Genomic DNA, 24,909 nt, shown 5'->3' with positions numbered 1-24,909 from the left:
GCAATGAAAGGCTAGATTTGTAGTTGCGTGTTACAGCAGTGTTTCTCAAACTTTCTTCTAACCCCTTATTGAGTGCAGACTAATCTCTCAGTTTAATTTTGGTGAAGCTCACACGCCATTGTCAGATAAAAATGTAATTTGTCCAATAGTTTGGTTTATCTATCTACTAATTTTGTATTTCTTTACAATGAGCATTGCATCCTCAGAGCTGCTATCATGGCTATAAACTCTTGTTTTGTGATGGGTTAGCTGCCTTGCCATTCTTCATAGTTAACATGTTGAGTCATACTCTAACTATTAAAACAATTTAACAACTATTAAAACAATTACAGGAAGGGAACATAAAAGCAGCGATATTCTCATTCATGGAATCCTGAATTATATTTATTAATCATTCAGTTTTACCCAAGAACAAATGACATGTCCTTGGATAGATGTATTTAACACTTTTCATACAATCCTCAATATTTTTTAAACAAACAAACAAAAAATACCAAAAGATGTAAACATTTTTCACAATGCATCTGAAACTTCACTCAGAACAATAATAACTTCAATAATTATAATGTAATAATATTTCTGAACCTATATAGATAGCTAGATAGATAGATAGATAGATACGTTTCCATATATTAACATACATATATGTACAACACATTACATTCAGCCTGGTTTGTGTCTTAGAAACTGGGGGTCTGCAAAACTCCTGACCTGTGTGTGTATTTGTATTTACATATGCCAGCATAATACAGTGCAGTCGAAAATTGTAAATATCCTGAGGATAGGGTGTTTGGTTTTCAGAAGACAAAAGGAAAATAGGGATTCATACAAAGACATTGCTCTCCAGCTGCAGTCAGAAGATTCAGATTCTATTTGCATCCTCCTGATCGCATTTAACTTTGTTTACAGCGGATTAGCACAGACATATAGACAGCAGTACTTATAGGATTTATCATATCATTCAGACCCAGTATAGGCTTGAAGACTTCAGTGAGTGCTTTATAAACCATTATAAATACGGCATATGAAATTTCTGCTGATTCAGTCTCATGACTAAAAAGGGATTAAAGTCTTTGTCATGTTTCCAGGCTGCTTCTTGACAGGTAAGTTTCAGGAAGGAAAGAGAGTTGAGATGGGCACGTTTAACTAAAGTGTTGATATGATGCCTTACACTGTACTGGTGACAACAGAGGATTTCTTGATGCAAGGGCAAAAGATAATTGCATTCAACTCGAGCTGTTTCATGCACACTTCCCACATATCAGCACTTTAATTTATCTGTAATTAAGCTTGCTTGCTGTAAACTGCTCATCCAAGTGACTATAATCACATCAAACACTTCTGCTACTTATTTCTTATTAAATGCTGCACATCTCTAATTCACAAGAGCCACAAATACATTCCATGATTAATTGGGAGGTAGAAACAGTCACCTTCATAGAAGCTGCATAAACATAACATTATAGTAGATACAATTTCTCTGTTGGATTATTGTGTCTCTATGAAACCAAACAACGCCATCATGGGAAATTGAGCTCAATTAATAATAGTCAGCTGTAAAGGCCATTGTATTTTGGCTGTGTAATATTACTTATCTAGCTGTTAAGATATGAATTCAGCTTAGTTTATCTTTTTCTCACCTCAAAGGAAAATGGATTCCAGCTGCAGTGAGGGAAGCCACAAACCTTGAAGCTGTTTTGCACTAAAGCCTCATAATAGGAAACGTTTATGGAAACACTTCCAAAGCCACCAGTCAGAAGCTGAGATAACAAAAAATAAACCCCCCCATTTCAAGACACTGCAAGAGGTTTCTCCTTCTCCTGTTTACACATTTAGGCTGATATTCATGATAATATATGAATTAAACTTGGCATCTATACGTACACATTATATACATACATGCAAACCAATGTCTACATGAAATCCCTGACATCTGATAAATATATGCACATTGTTTAAATGAGTAAAGCCAGTGGAAATAACCTAGGTGGGAATGGCAAGTGATTCAGAATATACACCCAGGTACGTGCAATATTTGTTCCTTGAGTAGAACAGAATAGAAAAAAGAGACATCAGAATCAGATTTTCACAGTTATGTTTCCTGGTTTGTGCATCCATCTTTGCCCAAGAGTATGGGCTAAACAAAGCCTGTCCAGCACAGGACTGGAAGTCTTTGATATGTGTGTTCTCTTAATGGTAACCTGCATATTGGTATAAAAATATGAGTGTCCAAAACAACATTTTGGCTTTGACAGTGAGTGTAAAGGTGTCAGTAACCTTTGGTTCCAGCATGACATGCAGAAAATACTTCCTGCATTTCACAGATTCTTCAGCTCGTACACCCTTTTTCTCTGAAATCTTACAAGAAACCAGTAACATCTCTCACACATCGTAGGTGCAAGTACAATCACGTAGTTTTACCCAGGGAAACAACTGTACTATAAACAGTTACCAGGCTAATGACAATATCACCCATGTGTTCACCCTGGAGGTTACAGAGCAAGAAACAGTGTTGAGCTGCTACCCTGTACATCCATGCAGTTGTATACAATAGTTGTTGGATGAAAAACAGATAAAGCTGACAGTATTGTTTCATACATCCTGATAAGAATCATTAACTGTCAGTATAAAGGCTTGTTTGTATTTGCAAACGGTGCTTCTTTTCACAGCAGTAAGGCTTTGACACGCACAAGTGTCAGCCTGCGGAAAGTCTGGAGCTTCCTTAACCTCACCTTGCAGTTAGCCTCAGGTTAAAGATTCCCACTTGAGCATCACAGCTCTGGATTTATATTATCAGAAGTTTCACAGCATATGACTTGTTTGACAACAAATGTTCCATTGCTTTTACTCAAACCTTGGTTCCCTCAAATAATCTTATCTGTTTTCTTGGAATAACGATTATTATGCTCCAGATTGGGGTTTAGTGCGTTGCTTCATTATAGCAAAAACTAAGCCAGGGTTTTTGACAGATGACACCGTAGTTTTTTGCTGGAGCCCTCTGCATCAATGCATAAGTACTGTGGCGCAATTCATCTAACAGATGAAGCTCACATCTAACAGAGCTATAAGCCCTCAGCTAACAAGGGTCTAACTCCAGGGCTTGTGTGAAAAAGCCCAAGTGGGCTATTGGTTCAGATGGCAATGTTGGTTTAGTTTCAATTTCTTCAAGAAGCCGTCATTACCAATGTTATAGCAGTAATTTGAGAAGTGCAACCAGTAGCAGAATACATCACATGTGCTGACATGGTGTTATGCATTACTTAACAGCAAATGATTTCATGACAAAGTGAACTGCTTCTATAGTAAGGTATTTTGTGAAAACTGCACAGAATTGCAATAGTCCCTCTCTACATGCTAAGGGAAGGAATCATGACATGGCATGAGAGGCATGCCAATTCAACCACAACACGCGTTCTACCAGATCTAATTAATCTTGTCCATGGCAGGTCTTTTTGTACTTTCATTTGATGACCTATGCTGCCAGGGAAAAACTGCTCATTGGACAAACACTGTGGTTAAACTCAACTATGCTAACTGGGCATTTTTTATTTGGAATAATGTTGGCAGGTGCTGAGGCAAAGCCTTGTGTCTCTCATATTACAAATCCTTTTATTGAACAACAGGCGCTCTCCTTTCCAGGAGGCAAGACGAGCACTAAAGGCAAGTGGCCTATATCCATGCATAGACATAGAGTTTTTTTCTCCCCTTTTGTTATAATGGCTTAAGGAACATGTTTAATAAGCCCATTTCAGTGTTATTGTTTTGTTGTTGTTGTTTGTGAGTCAGACCCAAAAGAATTTGCTGATACTGTTAGCTTCTCTCAGGAGCTGCACATTTGTACTTGAAAGCATGCCCATGAAAGCACACGCTCACAGAGGCACATTGGAAAAATAAACGCATACAGTATAAATAAACCACATGATTTTCCTTTTTCTCACTGTCATACACACACAAACAGGCTTCATTAAAGGTTATCTGACTTTAAAGGATCATTCCAGTTTATTACAATTTTGGGTCTTATTTTCTTAGGTTTGGTCATCACTCCTGTCAGTAATGATAACACACTGCCCAAGTTAATTGATGAAATCTAGAAAAGAAAAAACATTGCTAAATAGTAGCCTGATGAAGGATGCCAGATTGCTTTATATTTGTTTTAAACAAAGCCTTATTTGGAAGAGAAAATGGCTGGAAATCCACCACCCCGGGTGTCATGCAGGTAGAGCAACTGATATTTGAATATTATTCAGCATTTGTTACAATGCAACATATGTTTTCTACAATTTTCAAATATGTAGTTTATTTGATATGATCGTCCTATTTCTGTCTAGAGCTCTCCACATAGACTATTCTAAGAGAGAATAGAGCTTATTGAGTGTTATAGATTTGGTTAGCTTAAATCCTGCTTTTATAATTCAGTCATCCCTTCTGTCCGCAACACAGCTGATTAGAAAAATTGACATTGGCAACTCCAGCTCCTATTTGCAGAGGAATCAATACAACGCCCCCTGGCTAAAAGTTCATTTTTTACACATGTAACAATGGGCTCACTAAGCCAAATCTGTGCTTTGTTCTTGACCCCCTAGCAGGTCTGGTTAATTTAGACAAATGTAGAGCCTGACACACTGTAGTTAAATTAATTTGAGCATTGAGATTCTTAATGTATCATCAACAATCAGGAGACTGAGGAAAATTACTTTCCTATGATGTAACAACAGCAACCCTGTGGTCCTTTAAATAGGCATGCATTAATAAATACCTATCAAATAAAAAAAATCATAAAATACAGTACTTGTAATAAATACATAAAATGTAGGTTATAGACTAAAAAGTTTCAATATCAGCTCCTCCTTTTAAATCAGGCTTGAATTGATTTGCATTGTAACTCCATGGGCTCTCAGTCTCAAAAGTGAGCAGATAGTTATTGATGCGGATTAATTTGACCTGATGAAATATTGATGTACACATCTGTTGTTGCATACTGTATGTTTGGCTAACATTGTGATCATTTTTTTTTTGGCAGTATCACATATTTGAGGCATGAGAAGTTCTTAGTCTTTAAAGTTATAAAATGTTTTCCTTCAATAAAAGCATTTTGCTTTTAATTACATTTTCCCTATTCCCCAACTTGCAACTTGTGTCTTTCAACCTTACAACCAGCCGTCTTTCCCTCCTTTTTTTTCACCTGCAAGGTGTCTGCCAATGTTTGTTTCTCTATAGGAAGTCGCTCTGCAACTCATTGGAGAGCTGACTGACAGCCACCTCACTATGTAGTGATCCTTTAAGTATCCTGGCAGTCTGCTGGGGGCTGCAGTCTGTAAAGTTTTCTCTGGTACCAGTGACTGTTTCAGGGAAAGGACAGTGTCTGCAGGTCCTGTGGTTCTCCGGCAGCCCATTTGACAACCTTGTGGAGTTGCACTCTTCTTTGTGATGCAGTTGCATGCAAGTTCCCTTCTGTACAGAGCTGTGCTGACACAGACATCCACATGTCCTTCTGCACTGGGCTACATCCCGATACAGGGATTTGCGGAAGTTGGGCTTGAAGACCAGATAGACAACAGGGTTGTAAAGGGTGGAGGACTTGGCAAAGATAGCTGCCAGAGCAAAAGCCATGGGTGGTACAGTTGCTGAGTTCCCAAATGCTGCCCACATGGACACAATGGCATATGGACTCCATGCTGTCAGGAAACCGATGCAAACTGCCACAGACAGCTGAAAAGAGACACAAACAATACATTTGTCACGTTAACATGTATTTACTTATATAGTATCTTGGAAAGAGAACCTATGCATTTACCTTAATAATAAGTGCATGTGCATTGGTGATCTTGTTCTGTGGGGACATGTGCTGCTGCACAGCTTGACGGGAGCCCCGGACTGTCATTAAGATGAATGTGTAAGACAAGAAGATGACAGTGCAGGGCACAATGTAGCAGAAGAAGAAGAGGCAAATGATGTAGCTCATGGCTGCAGAGCTTTGGCTGGGAGCATGCCAATTGATGCAGCATGCTGTACCATAAGGCTCTGCCCCATACTCTCCCCAGCCAGACAGGGGACCTATAGCAAAAACTCCAGCGTAGCACCAGATCCCAGCAACCAGTAAGTAGGCGTGGCAGTAGGAGAACTTGTTACCTGAGAAAGAGCATAGCAGGGTAGAGACAGAGGCAGAGGAGGGAAAGTTGGGGGAGTGATTACTGACAGATGAGGACATAGAGGATGGATACAGAAACAACAACATAGCAACAATATGCTACTAAAGCATATTAAATCTGGTTACCTGATGCTGATAACAGGCAATGAGTGAGGAGGAGAAAGAGGAGAGAAGGAGGAAGGAGTGGGATGATATTTTCCAGTAAGTGACACCTTGATCAGAAATTTACCTAGGATAGAATGGTAAGTTTGACAAAAAGAATGAACCACTTTTCTACAGAGAATATGGATAAAAAGATTAATTCTTTTTGTCCCATGTTTCAGCCTATGCATATTTTGACGTGACCTCAGGCATGTTCAGAAAACACGGCCCCCAGGAATGGACATGTGAAGTTAACAATGTTCATAATGCCAGGGAGCCAAATATAAACATTGTTCTGTATGTATGGAAAGTTGCTGCAAAGTATGTTTCCTTAGAGGCGATTACAGAAGTATGTGGAAAAAAAACACTAGTCGAGTAGTCTGAGCACTGTACACACAAGACCTCATATTAGGAAATATAGTCACCACTGTTTGTCAGTACTGACTGTTTATTTCTTGCATAGAAGGATCTGAACAACACATACAAACAGCAACAGACAAATCCCAATAAAAACTAATTTAATCCGATGAATCACTTTATTTGAGGATTTTATTTGATTTAATTTTGTGTGATGGTGATAGTGTGACATTTTTCTAGCCCATTTTATATTTGTACCAGAATTGTACTTGTATAGCAATACGATTTATTTGCTAATTCATTGATTGTTGGAGTTGTATTAAGAAACTAATAGACTAATAGATTATTATTATTATAAACAAAGTCATCAGAAAGGGAGCAGGAGGGTTACTACATTCTAATATTTATTGTAAATGCTTTATCTTATTCTGATCTCACTCACCACTCCAATTATGGATGATGTGGCACATGAAATCCACAGTCAATAGCCAATTATTTTTCCACAAGAGGCTATTGGTACAATATGAAATGTTTGTACAGTCTAATTCTAATATTTTTTTTGTATTTTAACTCTATCAAAGCTTAATTTAACTTATTAATGGTGAGTATACAACATTGGACATTCATTCATTTTAAAGAGTCGCATGTAGTCATGGAGCACTCAGCTGACATCAGCCTCATGTGCCTGAATGTGAATAAGGGGACTGTAACTGTTGACTGTAATTGAATTGGACGAGGGCTTCTTCTGTGTGGAATCAGTGAGGAGGAGAACACAGGGAGCCTTATCTATGATACCACACAGCCTCTTCAGCTGGATGTCAGCCCCTCTTACAGTTGCCGACTGAGGCTGGGGGTTAGTGATTAGGCCCTGTGGCACTCACTGAACTGCATGGCACAGGGAAAGGAGGCTGGTTAACCATTACAGATAGCTTTCATCTGATATTAAGTGTCCCTTCGCCGACTGAACTCTCCAGCTCTCTGAGTGGCACATGAAGGATTCAACCTGAGCACTTCTTTCACAGAGGGCTGAACTCAATTACAAACAGAATCCCTCAAACATGTGCTCTTACATTTGAAATAGAGCTGCACGCAACGTTTTTTCTCCTAATGCTCTGATACCTCAACGCTGAATATTGAGCCAATGCCATCTCTCCCTTTTTTTTTTAATTCATAATAATTTCATGAGATCTATGGTAACATGTGGCATATTATTTTATTTATTTATTTTATAAGAAACTGTAGATGGTCAAATCATGGCAGATCGATCTGCTTCAAGTTTAAATTAATAAATTAAACCAAATTTTTGAAACAGTTTACGCTTAGCATCTTTTCTACAATAGCCTTTTTGATGTATTCTCATTCAGTAGTTCAGTAAGTAATTACCTCTGTATTTAATTGTTTTTATTTATTGTTAGTGGTGGGGCATGGTATTCCTGCACTGGTTTCAAATTGCCCTTACACAGAAGAGGCCCAAACAGGATGTAATCAAGCCTAATTTTATTTAATTTAAAACAACCACTGTTTACTGTTTGCTCTTCTATTTACGCTGTATCAGCTGTATTCAGTTACTGTCAGTGCAAACAGAATCTACAGCTGTTAATTCACATTAAAAGCATTAAACTGGTATAACATGAGATGGAGGTGAAGCAGCTGAGAAAAGAAATGCAATGTATAGTATTTGTCACTGTGGTTACCATGACTGTTCATCCAAAAGAAGACACAGATAGATGAAGAACTGAAGCAGAACCTCCAACTCCTCAGAAAGACTGCTGTGAGGTGATGAAATCAAATCGCAGTTGAAAAATTATTGTAGACTTATTTTTTTGTTGAAACATTACGAGCATGTTTGGCTGCACTGTGAACAGATACACCAGTTGCTTGTCTGTTGTATTCCTGTCAAAGTAGATGCTCAATTAGTGTTTTATTATTAAATTACGCTTGATAGATACACCAGATTGTGATCCAATGCATTTGATTGACAGCCAGTAACACTTAACAGCCAATAACACTTAACATCAGGACAAATACCCCACATTGATCCTGGTTTCAGTTCACATTAAGTCAGTCCTCTTTAACTGTAAAGCAATTCCACAGCTCCCCCTCTTCATTCTCTACTATTCAAATCCCAGTTCCCTCCTGACATTAGTCTTCTTACTAAGAACGTGTCTTATGTTTGATGAATTTCGATCGTCATCGGAGGCTTTAGATTAAACCAAACAGCATAGGTTCGTTTACCAGTGTTGGAATGTTACTAAGTACAATTACTCAAGTACTGTATTTAAGTACAAATTTGAGGTAATTGTACTTTACTTATTATTTCATATTTACATTGCACAACTTTATATTTCTACTCTACTACATATCAGACGCAAGGATTGTAGTTTTTACTCCACCACATTTATCTACAGCTTTACTGTAGTTACTTTGCAGATTACAATTACAGAAACCATGTATCTCAAAGTGTGGTGATTTTGAAAGTGAATGTTTGCGATAAACTGAAGGCTTAAGTGTTCCTTTATGGGTTGAGATAATTCTCCTACATCTTAAAATAAATGATTTAAAACCTTCTTGGAGTAGCTGGAAAATGTCACAAATCTGAAAACAATGCTGTTTTTCTGAGCACATGAATTTTTTCAGAGATATGTAGTTAAAATTAGCACAACCTTAATCATGTATAGAAGTAAAATGCTACATACACTAATGCAGCAGTAATATTAATCCAAAAACATCATAGAAACACTGACAGGAACCATTTCACTGCATAATGACTAGTTTTACTTTAAAATACAGTTTGCTGATAATACATACATTTACTTAAGTAAGGTTTTGACTGCAGGACTTTTACTTGTTGTATTTTTACTGTGTGGTATAAGTACTTCTACTCAAGTAAAGGATCTGAAAACTTCTACTACTTTCATTAAGAACAGAAATACCCACATGAGGTTCTGAAAATAACTAATAAAATAAAGAAAGGAAGAAGCACTCATCTCCCCAATGCCCCATCTGCTACCTATGTGTTTATTTCATCAGGCTGCACCTTGGAGGGTGTTCTTTAGTGCTGTGCTCAAAGACATTTCAGCAGGAATATGACATAAAGTTTCATTTAGGTGAGCACATAACTGTATACAAAATGGTTTAATTTTCACAAGGGTTTGTGGGAATGGTTTTTAACCATGTGTTTATTTTTACTTGCTATAGAGAAACATTTTAACCCGTCCCTGACCCATGTACAAGATTTCAAGTCTAGGCAGATCTTTCTGTCTCATTTTGTAGCTCTAATATTCAGACTCAACCAGATGGACAAATCCTGGGAGAATTGTTTGAAAGAGCAATGCAATTAACTAACTTAGAATAAAAAGCTATGTTAGCTTGCTGTCTCATTACTTCTATGAAGAAATATGTGTAGACTCCATGCTCTGAATAATAATCCCAGTAGGATCTCTTTTTACATATTTGTTTCTTACATATTTCTCCTCTTTTTTAAAGCAGTAAAGAAACTATTTCACATTTAAAAAATGCTAACCATTTTAATTCTGATTTAAAGGAGTCTCAATATTCACAACACATCTAATTAAATTTAACGAACGTTTATTGTGATACAGTAGCCCATACTGAAGTGAATGTGATAACCTCTCCATAATAACTCCACATGTGGAAACTAAACCTTGTGTCAGCAACCCATAAATGTTATCATGGTTTTTACTTTCCATCCCTCCAGTAACCTGATCCGCTGATGTTTTTGGTGTTACTCCATAAACACAGTTCCAACACTACATGTTTATTTTCTAATGTTTATGCAAGCACTCTATTCCTCATACATCTACTCATTCAAGTTTGACAGACTGCTGATTCTTCACACAGAAAAATCAACTTTTTCAGACCTCTTATTCACATGACAATGAGCTCCACTTACAGAGAAAAAGTAGCAGCAGCAATTTGGCCTTTATGTGTACATTCTGATGTCCCACTCTACAGACAATGATAGCTGCTGCCATTTTAATGCCACCTGAAGGCAGTGAGCATTGCTATATTTTGGTTTCGTTGTTGCTGTTTTCTTAGTGCTTGTCTTTACAGATACAGTTTTATCTGTAAAACACCAAATGTTAATTCATCTTAATTTTAGAAATTACTTTGTAACCATATATTAACTAGGCATAACATTTAGCTTTTTCAGGCACCATCAGACAGTGTTAATTATTTTACATGTCTGGAGTGACCTGTTAACCAATTAACAGACTTTTTTTTTATTCCACATACACATTAGACACTCTAGAGTACGCAGAAACCAATGCTGGATGACAGGGGACACACAGTGACAGTTAAACAATTCCAACTCCTGTGTAAGTGTGCCTGGTAATAGATGGTACAAGTTGGTCTGAAACTGATGGTGCAGGTGCAGGTCTGCAATTATTGTCTGGATCTTTGCATCAGTCATGCTGTGTGTCCCTGTTGATTGTATATTTGTGAGAATGTATGTGTGTGTGTTTGACTAGGGGAGCTGTCTGCTTGATTGTATAAGCGTAGAAACAAGCAGGACAGCATAGTTTAACAGTGTGCCAGCAAACTGCGTACATTTGTTCAAGGTTCCTTGCAGGGAAGCCTCATAAAGGCGTAATTATTTATGCTCATTTACATTTCAAACACTTTTATTTGTGAGGCTTGTAGTCTCCGGGGTTTTACACTCCGTATTATAGACTGTTCCTCTGGTAAACAGACAAGATGAGCTGTTTAAAAACACAGCCTTGACTTCAATTATACTGTGCCTATTAGCAAAAATCTGTGAACCTACTGGAGTCTGGAATAAACTTCTAATTCTATTCGGATGCTGCTAGCCCCTGCACTAATTTTCCAAAGCACTCTAAAGTTGGAAGTTGACAAATTAGGGCCTGAATTAGTTAAATTGTGACATGACATTTAATTGATTTTTGCTATCAGATCTTTCCTGCTGTGTTTGATAACTCATCCAAGCTGCCAATGTCACTTTGCTTCTTCTGCTGCATGCTGCTATTTCTAGTTATTACAGTTAGTATACATTGTTCAGGCATCTTTTACCTTGTGTATCAGGCATTATGAATACGATTGTGTGTCAGATTGGCTCTATTTTGTGCACCCCTGCAGTGTGTATGGACGAGTGTGAGAAGCATATAAATGAAACATCCCTGGATTCTTCACTGCAGGATACAGATTCCTGCAGTGAAGAATCTGTGCTGCAACATACAAATGTGAATCCATCCGTCGAGCATGGATGTGAAGAGAGTTGATGACGATAGTGTTTCTGAGTGAAATTAAATTATGTGCAGTTTCTGTCAACTGAGCCAATTTGTATATATTGCATAATTCATTAATTATCATACAATGTATGATCATGGCTAAGTGGTGCTGTGACAAATTATTTTCAGAGAAAGACAAAAAAAATGAATGCAGGTTTAATGAGAAAATCAGGAGTGACTGATGAGTTTTGGAAAAAAAGAAAGAAATTTAATTAACCTATGGCTACAATTGATATAGAAACATATCGCTAATGGGGATGTATGCATGAAATCAAATGTTTCCTAACTGAAAAAAGAAGCTATGGACTCTAAATCGTGTAAATAAATCCTAAATTGCTTCAGTGTCAAAACGATTAATTATGCAATGTACAGCTTGAAAAGTTTGCAGTCACACCATTGTTTAGTGAAAAGGCTTCACATGCAAAAGCATCAAAACACTGCAGAGTTGAAGCAGAGTGAATCTGCCTGATAACAGAAGTGTCTCAGACTTCCAGTACTGTAACAATGTGTCCATAAGTGAGAGCAGTATGCGTCCTTGAGCAAAAATAGTCAGTAAGTCAGACAGAAATGTGAATTTCATTTAAAATAAATTAATCTTTCATTCAACATTGTATTTTAGGGCCATATAGAAGCAGTATTTCACTTTTGTGCATAAACCACTCTGATCTTCGGATGGATAGGTCATAGCTCCTTGTACTGTCCAGTAAAAAGGTTTATGGGGGTAAGACTTGTAGAAAGAGAGAGAGAGAGAGAGAGAGTGAGACCGAGCAGAGAGAGAGGAATTAATCCCAGCATTGAAAAAGAGCATTATATACATATATAAACAATCCTAGTTGTGAAGAGTTAGCTGACCCTCTTAATGCCCTTGAATAACATCAGACAACAACAGTGAAATCTTCACTGGATACGACTGCTTATTACCATGAAGTCTACAAAAACATTAATATCTATAACATAACTAGATATCTTATCTATACTAGATAACATAAACAATAGAAACATAAACACTTCATGAAAACGTAAACATACATATTATATCCTTGTTGGTTGGTTTCAACTTGTGACCTCTGCTCCTCTTTGTTGTTTTCCATAAGTTGTTATGATTTTTGAGACTGCTTCTCAGGATAATTGTACAGTTTTGTGAATTACTGTAGTGCATTTGCATTTTGGGCACATTTCATTTGGCCTCTTTGGAGAGGTGTCTGGTGCTGCTTTGACACTATCACAGCGAGCACTCTTTATTGCTGCAAAATAATATGAATGCAACTAATTCCATTCCTGGAATATGAAATCCAGTGTAAATCTACACAAACAGGAGGACATGGAAACCCCACATAGACTTGGTTTCAAACCATGCTGTAAGGCAACAACACTGACTATTCATTAACATTGCTGCATATAAGAAAGCAGACTTACTTAAAGTGCCTATAATTTATATTTTCATCATCAGATGACAACGTGAAAACAATGCAACAATGTGAAAGTGGTTGCTTGTAATGGCAAATCTACAGATAAGATCTGCAGCTCCCCTTTGCTTCACAGAGCTTTATAGTGAGTTTCTACTCATTGATAGCTCTAAAAAAAAAAAAGTGACTGTAATACACTACCTGCTCAGCACCAAACACCAGAAACAAATAGCTAAGCAACTAGCTGGTAAGCATAGTAGCAGCTAAAGAGCGAGATGTTTCCCTCAGGAATTGGTAGAGACCAAAAACAGAGCTAAAAGAAAGTGAATATTGGATATTGCCAGGTGGACAAAAATTACTCAAAATGAATGATAGTGTTGCTCCAGAACTGCTGGACAATTTTCTAACATGTTTACAATAGCAATTTAAAAGCTTACTAGCTTTTCCAGGGTTTTCAATAAGTGGATGGAGTTTTCTCAGCATATGACTTGAGCAATAAATCTGACCTTGCATGTCAACATTCCCATCACCAAAAAACTGTGCTAACTCTGGCTCTGGAAAAGCTATTGAGGTGACAGACAAAGACATTGAGTTGGGGATCGTTTTGTCATACAGCTTTTACCATTTTGAATAAGTTCACAATGTCCCCATTTACACTTGGTCACGTCCTGGGTGGATCAGATAGCTATCTGATATCCCAAAAATAAGTATAAATGCATCCAAGAAGCATTTGATACAGATTGAAATCAAATAGAAGAATTCTACACAGAGCACCGTACACCAATCTTCCACCTTGCATTTGACATTTATTATTACAATTTCAACTGAGGCTGCAAAATATTTAACTAACAGTGCAATTGATTTTCTTGTAGAATGAGGCCTGAGAGAAACTATAATTGGTAAACTGTTAAGTGCAGAAGTAATTCTTCCTCTGGCCTTTTTTGCAGTTACCAGCTTCAGGTGCATTACCACCATTGTCTGGACTGGAGTAGGTCTGACTCTTAATTGCATGTACCTAGAGACTTTTGTGATGTGGCCAAAAGAAATTTATGTGGCTAAATGTCAAATAAGTCAATGTCAAATGTAATGATTTTATCCTGATACAAGACACTTGAAATGACAAGTGTAATGGGGCCATGGTCATTCCTGACATTTATCTCTGTTTTTCTTCTACTGTGGCCTGGTGGATTTGTAAATTGAGAACAGCTTACCTTTAGCTCCAGTGGATCATAATGAAAACAGAACTCTTTTACTTTGACATCATTGTACCCTGTGTACATAGCTGCTATTTAAAGCCTTGAAAAGCATTTTGATTCTCTGGCTACCTTAAGTGTACTTGACATCTGGATTTCAAATGTAGACCTTGAGTTAAACCACCTCATTTTCTATGCATGCTGTCAGTGAAGGCTTTTTAAGTGACCATGTAAGGAAAAGTGTTTCATGTTGTATAAGCTCCATCATGGCTGTACTTCATCTGCAGCTAAATACACATGTAAATCCTTGTGGGAGTGCTACTTCCTGTTAAATTTACACAGAGCTGTAATAACAAAGCGTGTCAACCATTTTCACATAACCAATATGTAAGTTGCACGTAAATCACATCATTTTTAATTCTGTTACTGAAGTTGCTTGCACCAGTCTTTGGTTTAAATGTCTCAAATTCTGCACTCTAAACTAAAAACTTTATTAACTTATTGGCAACACTCTAAGTCCCCCTATTTAGCATTCATAAGCAGTGTATACAACACACTAATGTATTTGTACAAAAAATACTTAACATCAATTTACACTTAACATATCTGTTTCTAACTACATTATAGTTTGTTACAGACCATTTAAAAAATATTTATTGTATACTGCTTATAAAGGCTAAAGGATGGAACTTATAATTACACTTATCATTAATCGATTAAATACAGAGTCACTGTTAGTCTTTGTTTTAACCTGACCACTAAAGTCACACCTCTAGCTTGGTCAGGTGACCTTAATCACTTTCAACAGTTGCTGAAATTGTAGTATTTAGTCTGTATACATTAACATAAGTTATTCACAACTGTAATGAAACTGGCTAAAGAAAATGACTGAAAACTGCTCAATGATCATTATACTCTTTTGTTAAATTCATTAGTAAACACTGACAGTGTCGATGTAGCCAAAACATGCAGCCAGGGAATCAAGCAATTCCAATAATTGGATGGTTTGTGAGTTTTTTAAATGATAGACCCTGCAGGGGAATACATTAAAGGGAAGAGAGTGCATTAAAATGCCTTGTAAACATCTTGTTATTTGCATATCCTGCTGTTTAAAAGGTTAAAACATGGCCTTGAACATCATCTTTTAAGCCCTTGACTTGCTGGCGTCATTACATTAACATTTCTCCTATCAGATTCAAGGGTTTTGGCTTCAGGAGGGAGCAAGGATGTTTTCAACAATGTTGATCAATATAGTTTTTTTTTTTATGAATTAAAGCACAAAGACAAGTTGTCTTACCATAGTTTGGGCAGCAGACCTTGAGCCAGCAGACGGAGGAGAGCACAGTGAGGTTGGTCAGACTGCACAGGCCAAACAAAACGCCACAGAAGGCATAGATAGTACAGGTCGTCTTATTAAACAACCACCTGAATGGAGAGAGAAACATCTTTGAACTTGATTTGTTACTGACATCCTGATAGGATCTCTCTGCAAAATCCTTCTGGTACATTACACAATTCACACCCAGTAGATGACACAGGTAATACATTTTCCAGCTTTCCCCCGGGTCATTTACAACTGCAGTGAGAGCAGCAATGCATTTTCACCCAATCATGGCACATATGACAGCTGCATGTTCAGGGAATCAGAGCAGAAACCAGGGAAGGCCATGGGAGAGACAAAGCACCATGTGTTGCAAAATGTCATCAGCCATGTCTTTTGTGCATTTAATTTTTTAGAAAATAATGAATTACCAATTCCACTGTGATTTGCTGTGCTCTTTGATCCAGCCAGTCACTTTAGGAGAATATTAAATATAACATTATTACTATAACAGAGGAGGTGGAAGCACTTTTTCATCCCTGGGAGGATGGCTGCTGATAGCCTCAGTGACACTCACCTACAAGATGGGGCATGCTTTATGAAGCCTGAGGGGTGAAACTCAGGGTCCACAAATCACTCACTACTGCTTATAAAGCTTAGAGCGGCTATAATCTATGTTTTCATAATAACAATTTATCAAATGATGTGTGAGAACAATGTGACCATGTGAAAGGAGTCACTTGTAGTGATGAACCTACAGAGAATAATCAGCAGCTCCCTTAGCAACATGTGTTTTATGGCCAAGACTCTTCTTTTGGTTCACTCTCACTGCTCTCATTGCATCTTTTTTGGCTGTAGCAGGGAACTGTTTTCAATGAGAAAGCTAAGATAGATTCAGATACATTCCTATAGTGTAATTATATATTTTCTACACATTTTATCTAGATAAGGCTTCGCCTCCTTCTACTTACCCACATTGTTGTTTTTATACTGGCGGAGAAATACATAATTCTTTTTAAATGTTTTTTTGCTATTTTGACTAATATTGAGTCTAAAAGTTACCAGCTTTAAGAGAATCTTGGCATTTGTATATGTAATGTATCTGATAAACTCCTCTCCATTTCCAGTGAGGATTATTATTTTTCATCGTTTGAATATAAATGTGAAGATGACATAACAATATAATAGATGAAAGGCGAGAGAAACCTGAATGGTCACTCACATGTGAGCATATGCTGAGGAGATAGCCAGCGGGAACAAGGATATAGTCATGCCCATGTCACTGATGGCCAGATTAACTACAAAGAACTCTGCTGGCTTCAGGGAGGACTTCTTTCTATAGGCCACGAACAGCAGGATCCCATTCCCCAGCATTGACAGCACACCTGTGAAACAGAGTGGCAGGATATATTAGGGCTGATGGATTTGAACACATATTGACAGAAAAGCTGTAAACCTCAGGGGAAAAAAAACACATCACTTACCAAAAATGATGTAGAGAGTTCCCATGAGGATGTCATTGTCTTTTGATATTCTGGACAAGAGCAGAAATGTTTCAGAGGCATTTCCCATCTAGAATAAAAATGGAAAAATAGAGAAAAAAGACCTTACAAATTTACATCCACCAAAACTCAGATAAGAAGAAAACACAAAGTGACTTGTGGGTCAGACCACAGCTACTGTTAAAATGTGTATACAATGATATATAGCTCTTACTACCACTTGTAATGCACAAGAACCAGTATCACAACACAGCACTCCCTCTGCCTCTTTCACCAATTTTGTGTTAAGTGTTGACATAACAAATCGTAAAGGACATTTACATGTCTCCACCTCCTTCTGTTTCATAATAAAAAAAAAAAATAGAGAAGAGAAGAGGGTGCTTCCATGTACAAATTCTATACCATCCCTCACGTCAAAATCATTCTCATTTGCAAACAAGGTGGTTATTTGCATACACAGCATACCGTGCTGTCAATACACTATTCATTGTGGCCAAGGCAAACTGCTGAGGCAATCTTTTTAAAAGGAATTTATTGGAGATAGGATAAATGTATTCATATTTACTCAATGTCTTCACCTTTACTTACGGATTAAAGTGAGCCAACAAAGGGAAGAGACAAGTTAAATCACCTGGGGTTAAGAGTGGAGCTTCTTGTGAATAAATCCATATTACCATAAACTCAGGAGATTATCTTTAAAGAGGAAATTATTTTAAAATCATTCTGTGTGGACTTCCTGTTAGAATTGATGTGGCCTTGGTTCATGTAGGACAGCTTGTAATCAGGTATCCTGCACAAGTTTTTGTGAAAAATGGAAGTACTTGTGTTTATGAGTTGGGGGTTGTATGCATCTATTAGATTCTAAGTCATCTTCAAACAGTTACTTTGTTTTATCATTTATCATGACTACTAATTTCTACTGAAATGATATCAAACAGCATTACACAGTTTAATTAATTTTCTCATAAATTATCCCAAGTGTTGTTCACAGTTTGCTTAATCACATGTGCTTGGTGCATCAGTATACATGTGTTTTTTTTGTTTTGCTCAATGTGAGAATCTACATCAAGGATCTCAAACTGAAAACAGCCTGGGGGCCACTTCATTATAATATAATCTGGCCTGTAAGATTATTTTGTTGTTGTTGTTGTGATCAAGTTATTATTTTTTTAATGCTGGATGTTAGATTGACAGAGAATCAGCATCCTTTACATAATAGGCTAATAAACATGAGTCATTTTCTTCCTGCTTTTGCACACCCTGAAACATCACTCATAAATATTGAGTATTGCATCAAATATTGCATCACTGTTTTGAGCCATAGAAAGTTCCAGAGAGATGATGTATACTAATAAAAGGATCCATTGGGAGATCCTGAGTTTATGAGGAGGGTTTACACCTTATGATACAAAGCGGGGAGTATGAGAACCACTTCTGAAGGGGCCCAAGCATAAAAGATATATAACATAGCTCAAAGTTGTGTAATTCAAATCCTCCTGGTTTACTCTGAGAGAGGGATGTACTCTTCAGCCTTGGTATCTCCACTTTACAAGATTATTAATGTTTTATAGTTGTTTCATATCAATAAAACCAATTAAAACAACACAAAACACAAGGTCAAAACATTAACAACATAAGCAAAGATGATATAAAATGATGATGATTTTTTATGCTCTTAGTGGAAATATTTTCCCTATTTTCTTTTTTCCATGATATGACGATACCAGCAGTGGCTCGAAGCCAATTTGAGTTTGAAACACCTAATCTAAATTACTGCAGCACTCTTCCAGAGTGTCTTGTCTTGATGTCATAATCAGATCACCTTTTCCCTTTCCGAATGTTGCCAGGATTTGGCTTGCGCCAAAACACGTTGGTGTGACAAGAAAGTTGTTTTGTACTCTACAAGTGTTGCTGGAGTTTTGAACTATCTCAAACTTTTTCTCCTCTCCATGCACCTTGGAAATATCCCACGGTGCATAGGTAAAGTTGTGTATGAAATCCCTACTCTGCTTCCCTTTTCGATTGTGTTCCCACATATTTTCAGTGGGACTGAGGTCGTGTGACTGTGGAGAGAACGGATGGGACATGGTGATTTTTTATTAAGCCCTGAGGGGAACTTAAGATGTTGCACCAGACAATGATTACACAGATAAGTTCCACACATGGATGAAGAATGTGTTATATAAATAGAACACACTGCACACACAAATACAAGTAGTTCTAAAAGTGTTAATATTATGAAGAATACAGACATCATATGATATAAGAATAACATGAATACACCAAAGTAGCAGTATTAATACGCACGTACCAAGAGATTTTATACATAAAACAGATTTCAAATTAAAATGTTCAACAGAATTTAAGGCAGTATGTGTTTACATCTCCAGGACTTTCCTCTCTCTAGTCCTACATTTTCTATATAAGTTCATTTAGATAGGGAAAATGACACATTAATAAAGTCCTCTGATTATTGTGAAGTTTCTGGGAGTTAATGATGTTGTTAACATCATTTACTTAAATGTGCCGATAACACAATTTGAAAATACTACAAGTAATAATCGTGCTTTCAAAATATAGTATTGTCTGCAAAATTTACTATAAGTATGAAGTAGTTATAATAATAGAATGGTCCCTGTCATTGTTATATTATACAAGGTCGTCGTTCCCTTTATGCTACTCTAAGTATATACAAAAATTATACACAGAAAGAAAAAACACACATCACACCAATATCATTGATGATTGGCCGATGCCAGTTAGTGATGTTTTCTCCTCATTGCTGTTCAAAATCCAGCTGATCATGGTCGTGTCTTCTGAAAAACTCACAACAGTTTTGTCTCCATGTCAAGGGTTGCAATCATTGGTGTACGGTGTGAACAGGAGGTGTTGAGCACTAGAGAGGAGGAGGTGCGACTGACGATCTGAACTTTCTGGTGTCTGTTTGTGAGCCTAGTACCCAGTTGGAGAGTGTGGCCCCGAGTGCACTCAGTTTCACAGGGAAGACTGTGTTGAATGCTGAGCTAAAATCAACGAACAGCATTCTGACGTAGGTGTTGTGGAGGGCAGTGGAGGTAGCATCTTCTGTGGATCCGCTGGTTCTGAATGAAAACTTCCAGGCCGGCAGGGATGTTATTCTTTATGTGCTGGAGAACCAGTTTCTTAAAGTACTTTGTTGTTTAAATTAGATACTGCAGAATTTTTAGGTACAGGGACGATGGTGGCTGTCTTGAAGCAGGTGGGAACGCTCTCCTGTGACAGTGAAATGTCAGTAATGGCATCAACTAGCTGAGTGGTATGTGGCCAGGGATGTTATCAGGCCCAGCAGCTTTAGTCATATTTACTCTCAGCAGTCCGCTGTGGATAGTGACAGTGGCTGTTCCTCTGGAGGCAAAGTCAAAGCGAGCATAAAATGCATTTAGCTCATCTGGTTGCGTGTCCTACTCCTGATTTTGTAGCCTGTGAGAAGTGTAATAGTGTAAAAGTGCTTTGAGTGGTTGGAAGGCACTGTACAAGTACAGTCCATTTACCATTCAACTCCATGACATAAATGGCAATAACATGGTTAGAGACAGCTCCTCTCTAGCCATGCTACTGTTTGTCTTTAAATTAGTGTGAATGCCTCTTTGCCCTCTTAGTGGTCTTGTGACAGTCTGTTTCCATGTAGTGGTCTTGTATAATCCTGTTAAGCAGAGTCAATGTCCTCAATGTTTAACATCAAAGCAAAAATATGCTAGTCTTGTGTTGGCTTTTATGTTCATCCAACTTGACCTGCAGTCTCACATTCCCTATGATAAACTGTGCAACGCTTAAGTCCTCACACAAGTTTGTTGCCCCTTCAGTATCTCAGTTGCTCCACAGGGAAATATGAAAATAAAATATTATTTTGACTTATTATTTTCCCCCCTGTCTTAGACTTCACTTCAGGATTCCTTCAGGATTTTTATATGCCTTAATGACTTCACCTCACGGTTGGACTTTCGTAAAGTTTAACAGATTCATAAAACCACCCACCTACAACAGTGATCTGCCCTGCAGTCTTTGGACACAAATATGTAGAAATATATCTCCATACAGATATTGCTGTAAGGTGCCTGTATTCCTCCTATAAGTAACATATGTTTCCACACATTTATGATTACTGATGGGGATTTTGTCCCATACTGAGACTCCATCTGACCTGAGCATCATGTTATTACATCTGTTTTCAATTTGTGATGCAGTTCATATTGCTTGAAACATGAGCTTAGTCCAGCGTACTACTGGGCTTATGAAACCATTTTAAATCAGTTGCAGTGACTTAAAATTGCATGGTGGTATCATTTGAAAACAAGACAATTTTTCCTTAAAGGAGTAATCTTTTAACATTTTTTTCGTATAATATTGTCAGAAGCAATAAAAAAATAAAAATAAATGCAGTAGAAACAGAGATAGTGTCTATTTTCATACAGTGCATTCTTCTTGCTTATCAAAACCTGGCGGCTATATTACCCACAACACAACTCTGCCACCAACACTTTATTTAGAGATTCAGTTGTGTTATGCTAGTGGCAGCAAATGTAGCCTTGAGCCGATAGCATCGAGCAGCGATGAGGAGTGGGCTACAGAGACCTGATAACTCACTTTAACGCCACTTCCCTTTTTATGTTCAAACATCTGACACCATAAGTGACATCACTTGAGGCAATTTATCAGACTTTGTCTCTGGACCCACAAAAGCCTTTACACAAGTAATCAGACTTTGATTATCAGTGAAGTTCCATTTTAATTCCCCCCCCAAAAAAAAATTACATTTGGGATACGCAGGGATTTGAACGGACAAGAAGTATATCTGTCATAAAGACTTTCAGCACATACAGATTATACTGTGTCTGCCTGCCTGTCTAATTATTTACATCATTGCCCACTTCCCCTCTACTGTATGTTATCCTCTCAGCAGTGTCAAGGGTACAGGGGGCAAGGCTGGATTAACACTCTGTCTGAAAGGATGAAGTCAAGACTGAAAGTGAGAGCGAGGCAGAGGAGCAGGGTAAAAGGGAGAAACCTTTGCTCACCCCCATCAGACTGAGAAGGGGGAAAAAAGTGCTCCACAGAGTGAGGGAAAGTCATAAAGTGACTGTCAGCCTATAGCTGAATAGTGGAATTTGGGCTAATCATCGTAGAGGACGTCAGTGACAACTTAAGCCTAACTGTCCTACAACTTGCAGTCTGCACACATACCGACATATACAGACACACACATACAGTATAAAATAGAAAGAGAAGGCAAAATTGTTGAAGAGAGATGAGGAGGTGGAGACTGAAGAGAAGAATGGGAGGCTGGAACCAATGAGGAAGGACAAGTGAAGGATGAAAGAAATCCTATAACCGAAACTGTCAGAAGCACAGGATTGAAAACAGAATGATGGAGATTACCCATAAGACGGATAGGACAATGGGACAACGTCAAAATTTAGTGATACTGAACCCACCCTGAATCCACCCTACATCAACCCTGTACACCCTTATCATTGAATACCCTTGTGAAATGCAAAGTGATTGAGAGAGCATTATACAAGCGTTAGTCTGTTTCTCCTGAACATTTGGAAAACAGATTACTGTATATTTATATTTACACATACACTCATCCCTTGAGTCTGCAATACTATCTGTTTTTCCCTTGAAGATTCCAGCTTAACACCACCTTCACTATCCAGAAGCATGCTCTTCTTCCAACACCAAAAGGAGCTTCTTCCCTTATTTTCACCTCAACCCTCCTCATTTTGTCACCTCAACCACTAATTTCTCTGCTACATTAAGCCAAGACACTGATTAAATGTTGTAATGGTGATCATCTGATTCATTTCCACAAGGCATCACTCATCCAGATGGCACAGATCCTCCAAAATCTAAAGCCATAATTGATCATTGCATGCTTCTTACTCTTTTCATAAGCAGGAGCACTACCTCCTGTATGCAGTAGGCACACTGTAGTATGTTACCAGACAACAAATGAGTGCAGTCAACAGGAACAACAACATATTGTTTCTATTATAACTTGGAATGAAATAGAAGGCAACTTTAAACTCGATGTAACCACCATCTATTGATTAGTGTCTGATCATATTTTTATGCTGTCATAAATCTTTAGAATACAGTTTCTAAAGCGCATTTCAATTTGTCATTTGAAACCAGCGTAGGTTATGTGGTCCATTAAGAAACAGGTTGTTTGAAAAGGTTGTATGATAGAAAATGGCAGAAAGAGAATACAAATGAAAAGAAACAATTATGTAAGTAATTACATAAGTATAGGAAGGTGTATAGAAGGATCTTCTACATTTGTACAGTGAAAATAACAATTACCACAAGTAGAGATCACAAAAAAGAAAATATAAAGACTATGACAATGTCTTTGCATAAATTTAATCTTAAGAAATATCTTAAAATATGTTGTTCATTTTTAGGTATATAGGGAGTTCAGAGCTACAATACCCAGACAGCAAAGACCAGTTTCTCCTCACGAATGTGTTTCAGGAACAACCAGGGGAGCTCTATGGCTATGCTCAATAAGTCTTAAAATCAATTCAAAAACATCACATGCCAAGATAGGTGTAATATAATCATGTTGTGGATGTTGAGTGTCAGAGTTTGATAAAGCTGAGCAGCTGCATATTGTATCAACAGAAGGTGGGAGTGAGTGCAGGTTTTACATATTCCAACCGTGATGCAACAACAACATAGGTTGAGTGGTGTGGGTGAGAGGTGAGGCCACCCAGCAAAGGATTTTTGCCGTAGTTCAGCAGTAAAATGAAGATGAATCACGGCCTTTCAGCCTTAGTATTTCTACACACATTGATCTGAAAATGTTCCTGTGCATTTGACCCATTCTATAAACTGAGAGCAGTGGGTAACTTCTGCTGCTTCCTTAAATACTGGCGGAGTGTTTCTTACTCCACCTACACATAAAAATTATCATGCCTTCTCCATTCTAGGAAAAAAAAGAAGTGGGTCTACCAAATGCCAACTGGAAAAAAAACAACCTATATAAAGTACCTGCTTTACATCGCTGGATTACCTTTTCAAGGTTGACAAAAGTTAGAAAAGACAAGCATACACATACACTCCGGTGTATCTGTGTGAGAGAAAGTTACTCTATTTACTCAGAGCTAGGCACTTACTGAACTATAACGAGTCTAGTTAGACTCACATGAATTATGAGTCAAAATCTACAGTGATTTGGATGCCTGGTTAGCTCAGTGGGTAGCGCTGGTGACCCATGTACCAAGGCTGAGTCCTTGCTGCAGTGGCCTAGGGTTCGAATCCGACCTGTGGCCCTTTGCTGCGTGTCATCCCCTCTCTCTGCCCCCCCTCCCTGTCTGTCTTCAGCTGTCACTATCATAAAAGCCCCAAAAAATACTTTTAAAAAATTAGGCAAATTATTTTCTTTCCCAATGCTTTAGAGACAAATGAGCAAAAAAGAAAACAGAGACAACCAGCAAGGGATGCATCTTCAAGAGCTGAGCAGACTCTGGACTCAAAGAAATGATACAGTGGGAGCCAATTATAATAAATAAGTATGATTATGTAAACAG

At 37.7% G+C, this 24,909-nt stretch overlaps 1 protein-coding gene across 1 annotated transcript in view; it reads right to left on the bottom strand.

Annotated features, from left to right (window-relative positions):
* Positions 1-356: 356 nt before the first annotated feature.
* Positions 357-24,909, bottom strand: part of opn7b (opsin 7, group member b) — a 66,923-nt gene continuing 42,370 nt past the window's right edge. The window contains exons 2-6 of the mRNA XM_051424940.1: positions 17,321-17,408; positions 17,059-17,221; positions 15,813-15,940; positions 5,795-6,129; positions 357-5,709 (exon numbers count right to left, since the gene is read on the bottom strand). Of these exons, the coding sequence (XP_051280900.1) occupies positions 5,212-5,709; positions 5,795-6,129; positions 15,813-15,940; positions 17,059-17,221; positions 17,321-17,408 (1,212 nt within the window). The 3' untranslated portion in view covers positions 357-5,211. The remainder of the gene's footprint in view (positions 5,710-5,794; positions 6,130-15,812; positions 15,941-17,058; positions 17,222-17,320; positions 17,409-24,909) is intronic.

Source organism: Dicentrarchus labrax, unplaced genomic scaffold (genome assembly GCF_905237075.1).
Source record: "Dicentrarchus labrax unplaced genomic scaffold, dlabrax2021, whole genome shotgun sequence".
Classification (NCBI taxonomy): domain Eukaryota; kingdom Metazoa; phylum Chordata; class Actinopteri; family Moronidae; genus Dicentrarchus; species Dicentrarchus labrax.
The sequence above is the reverse complement of the archived record's forward strand: the minus strand, read 5'-3'. Positions and strand labels throughout refer to the sequence as shown.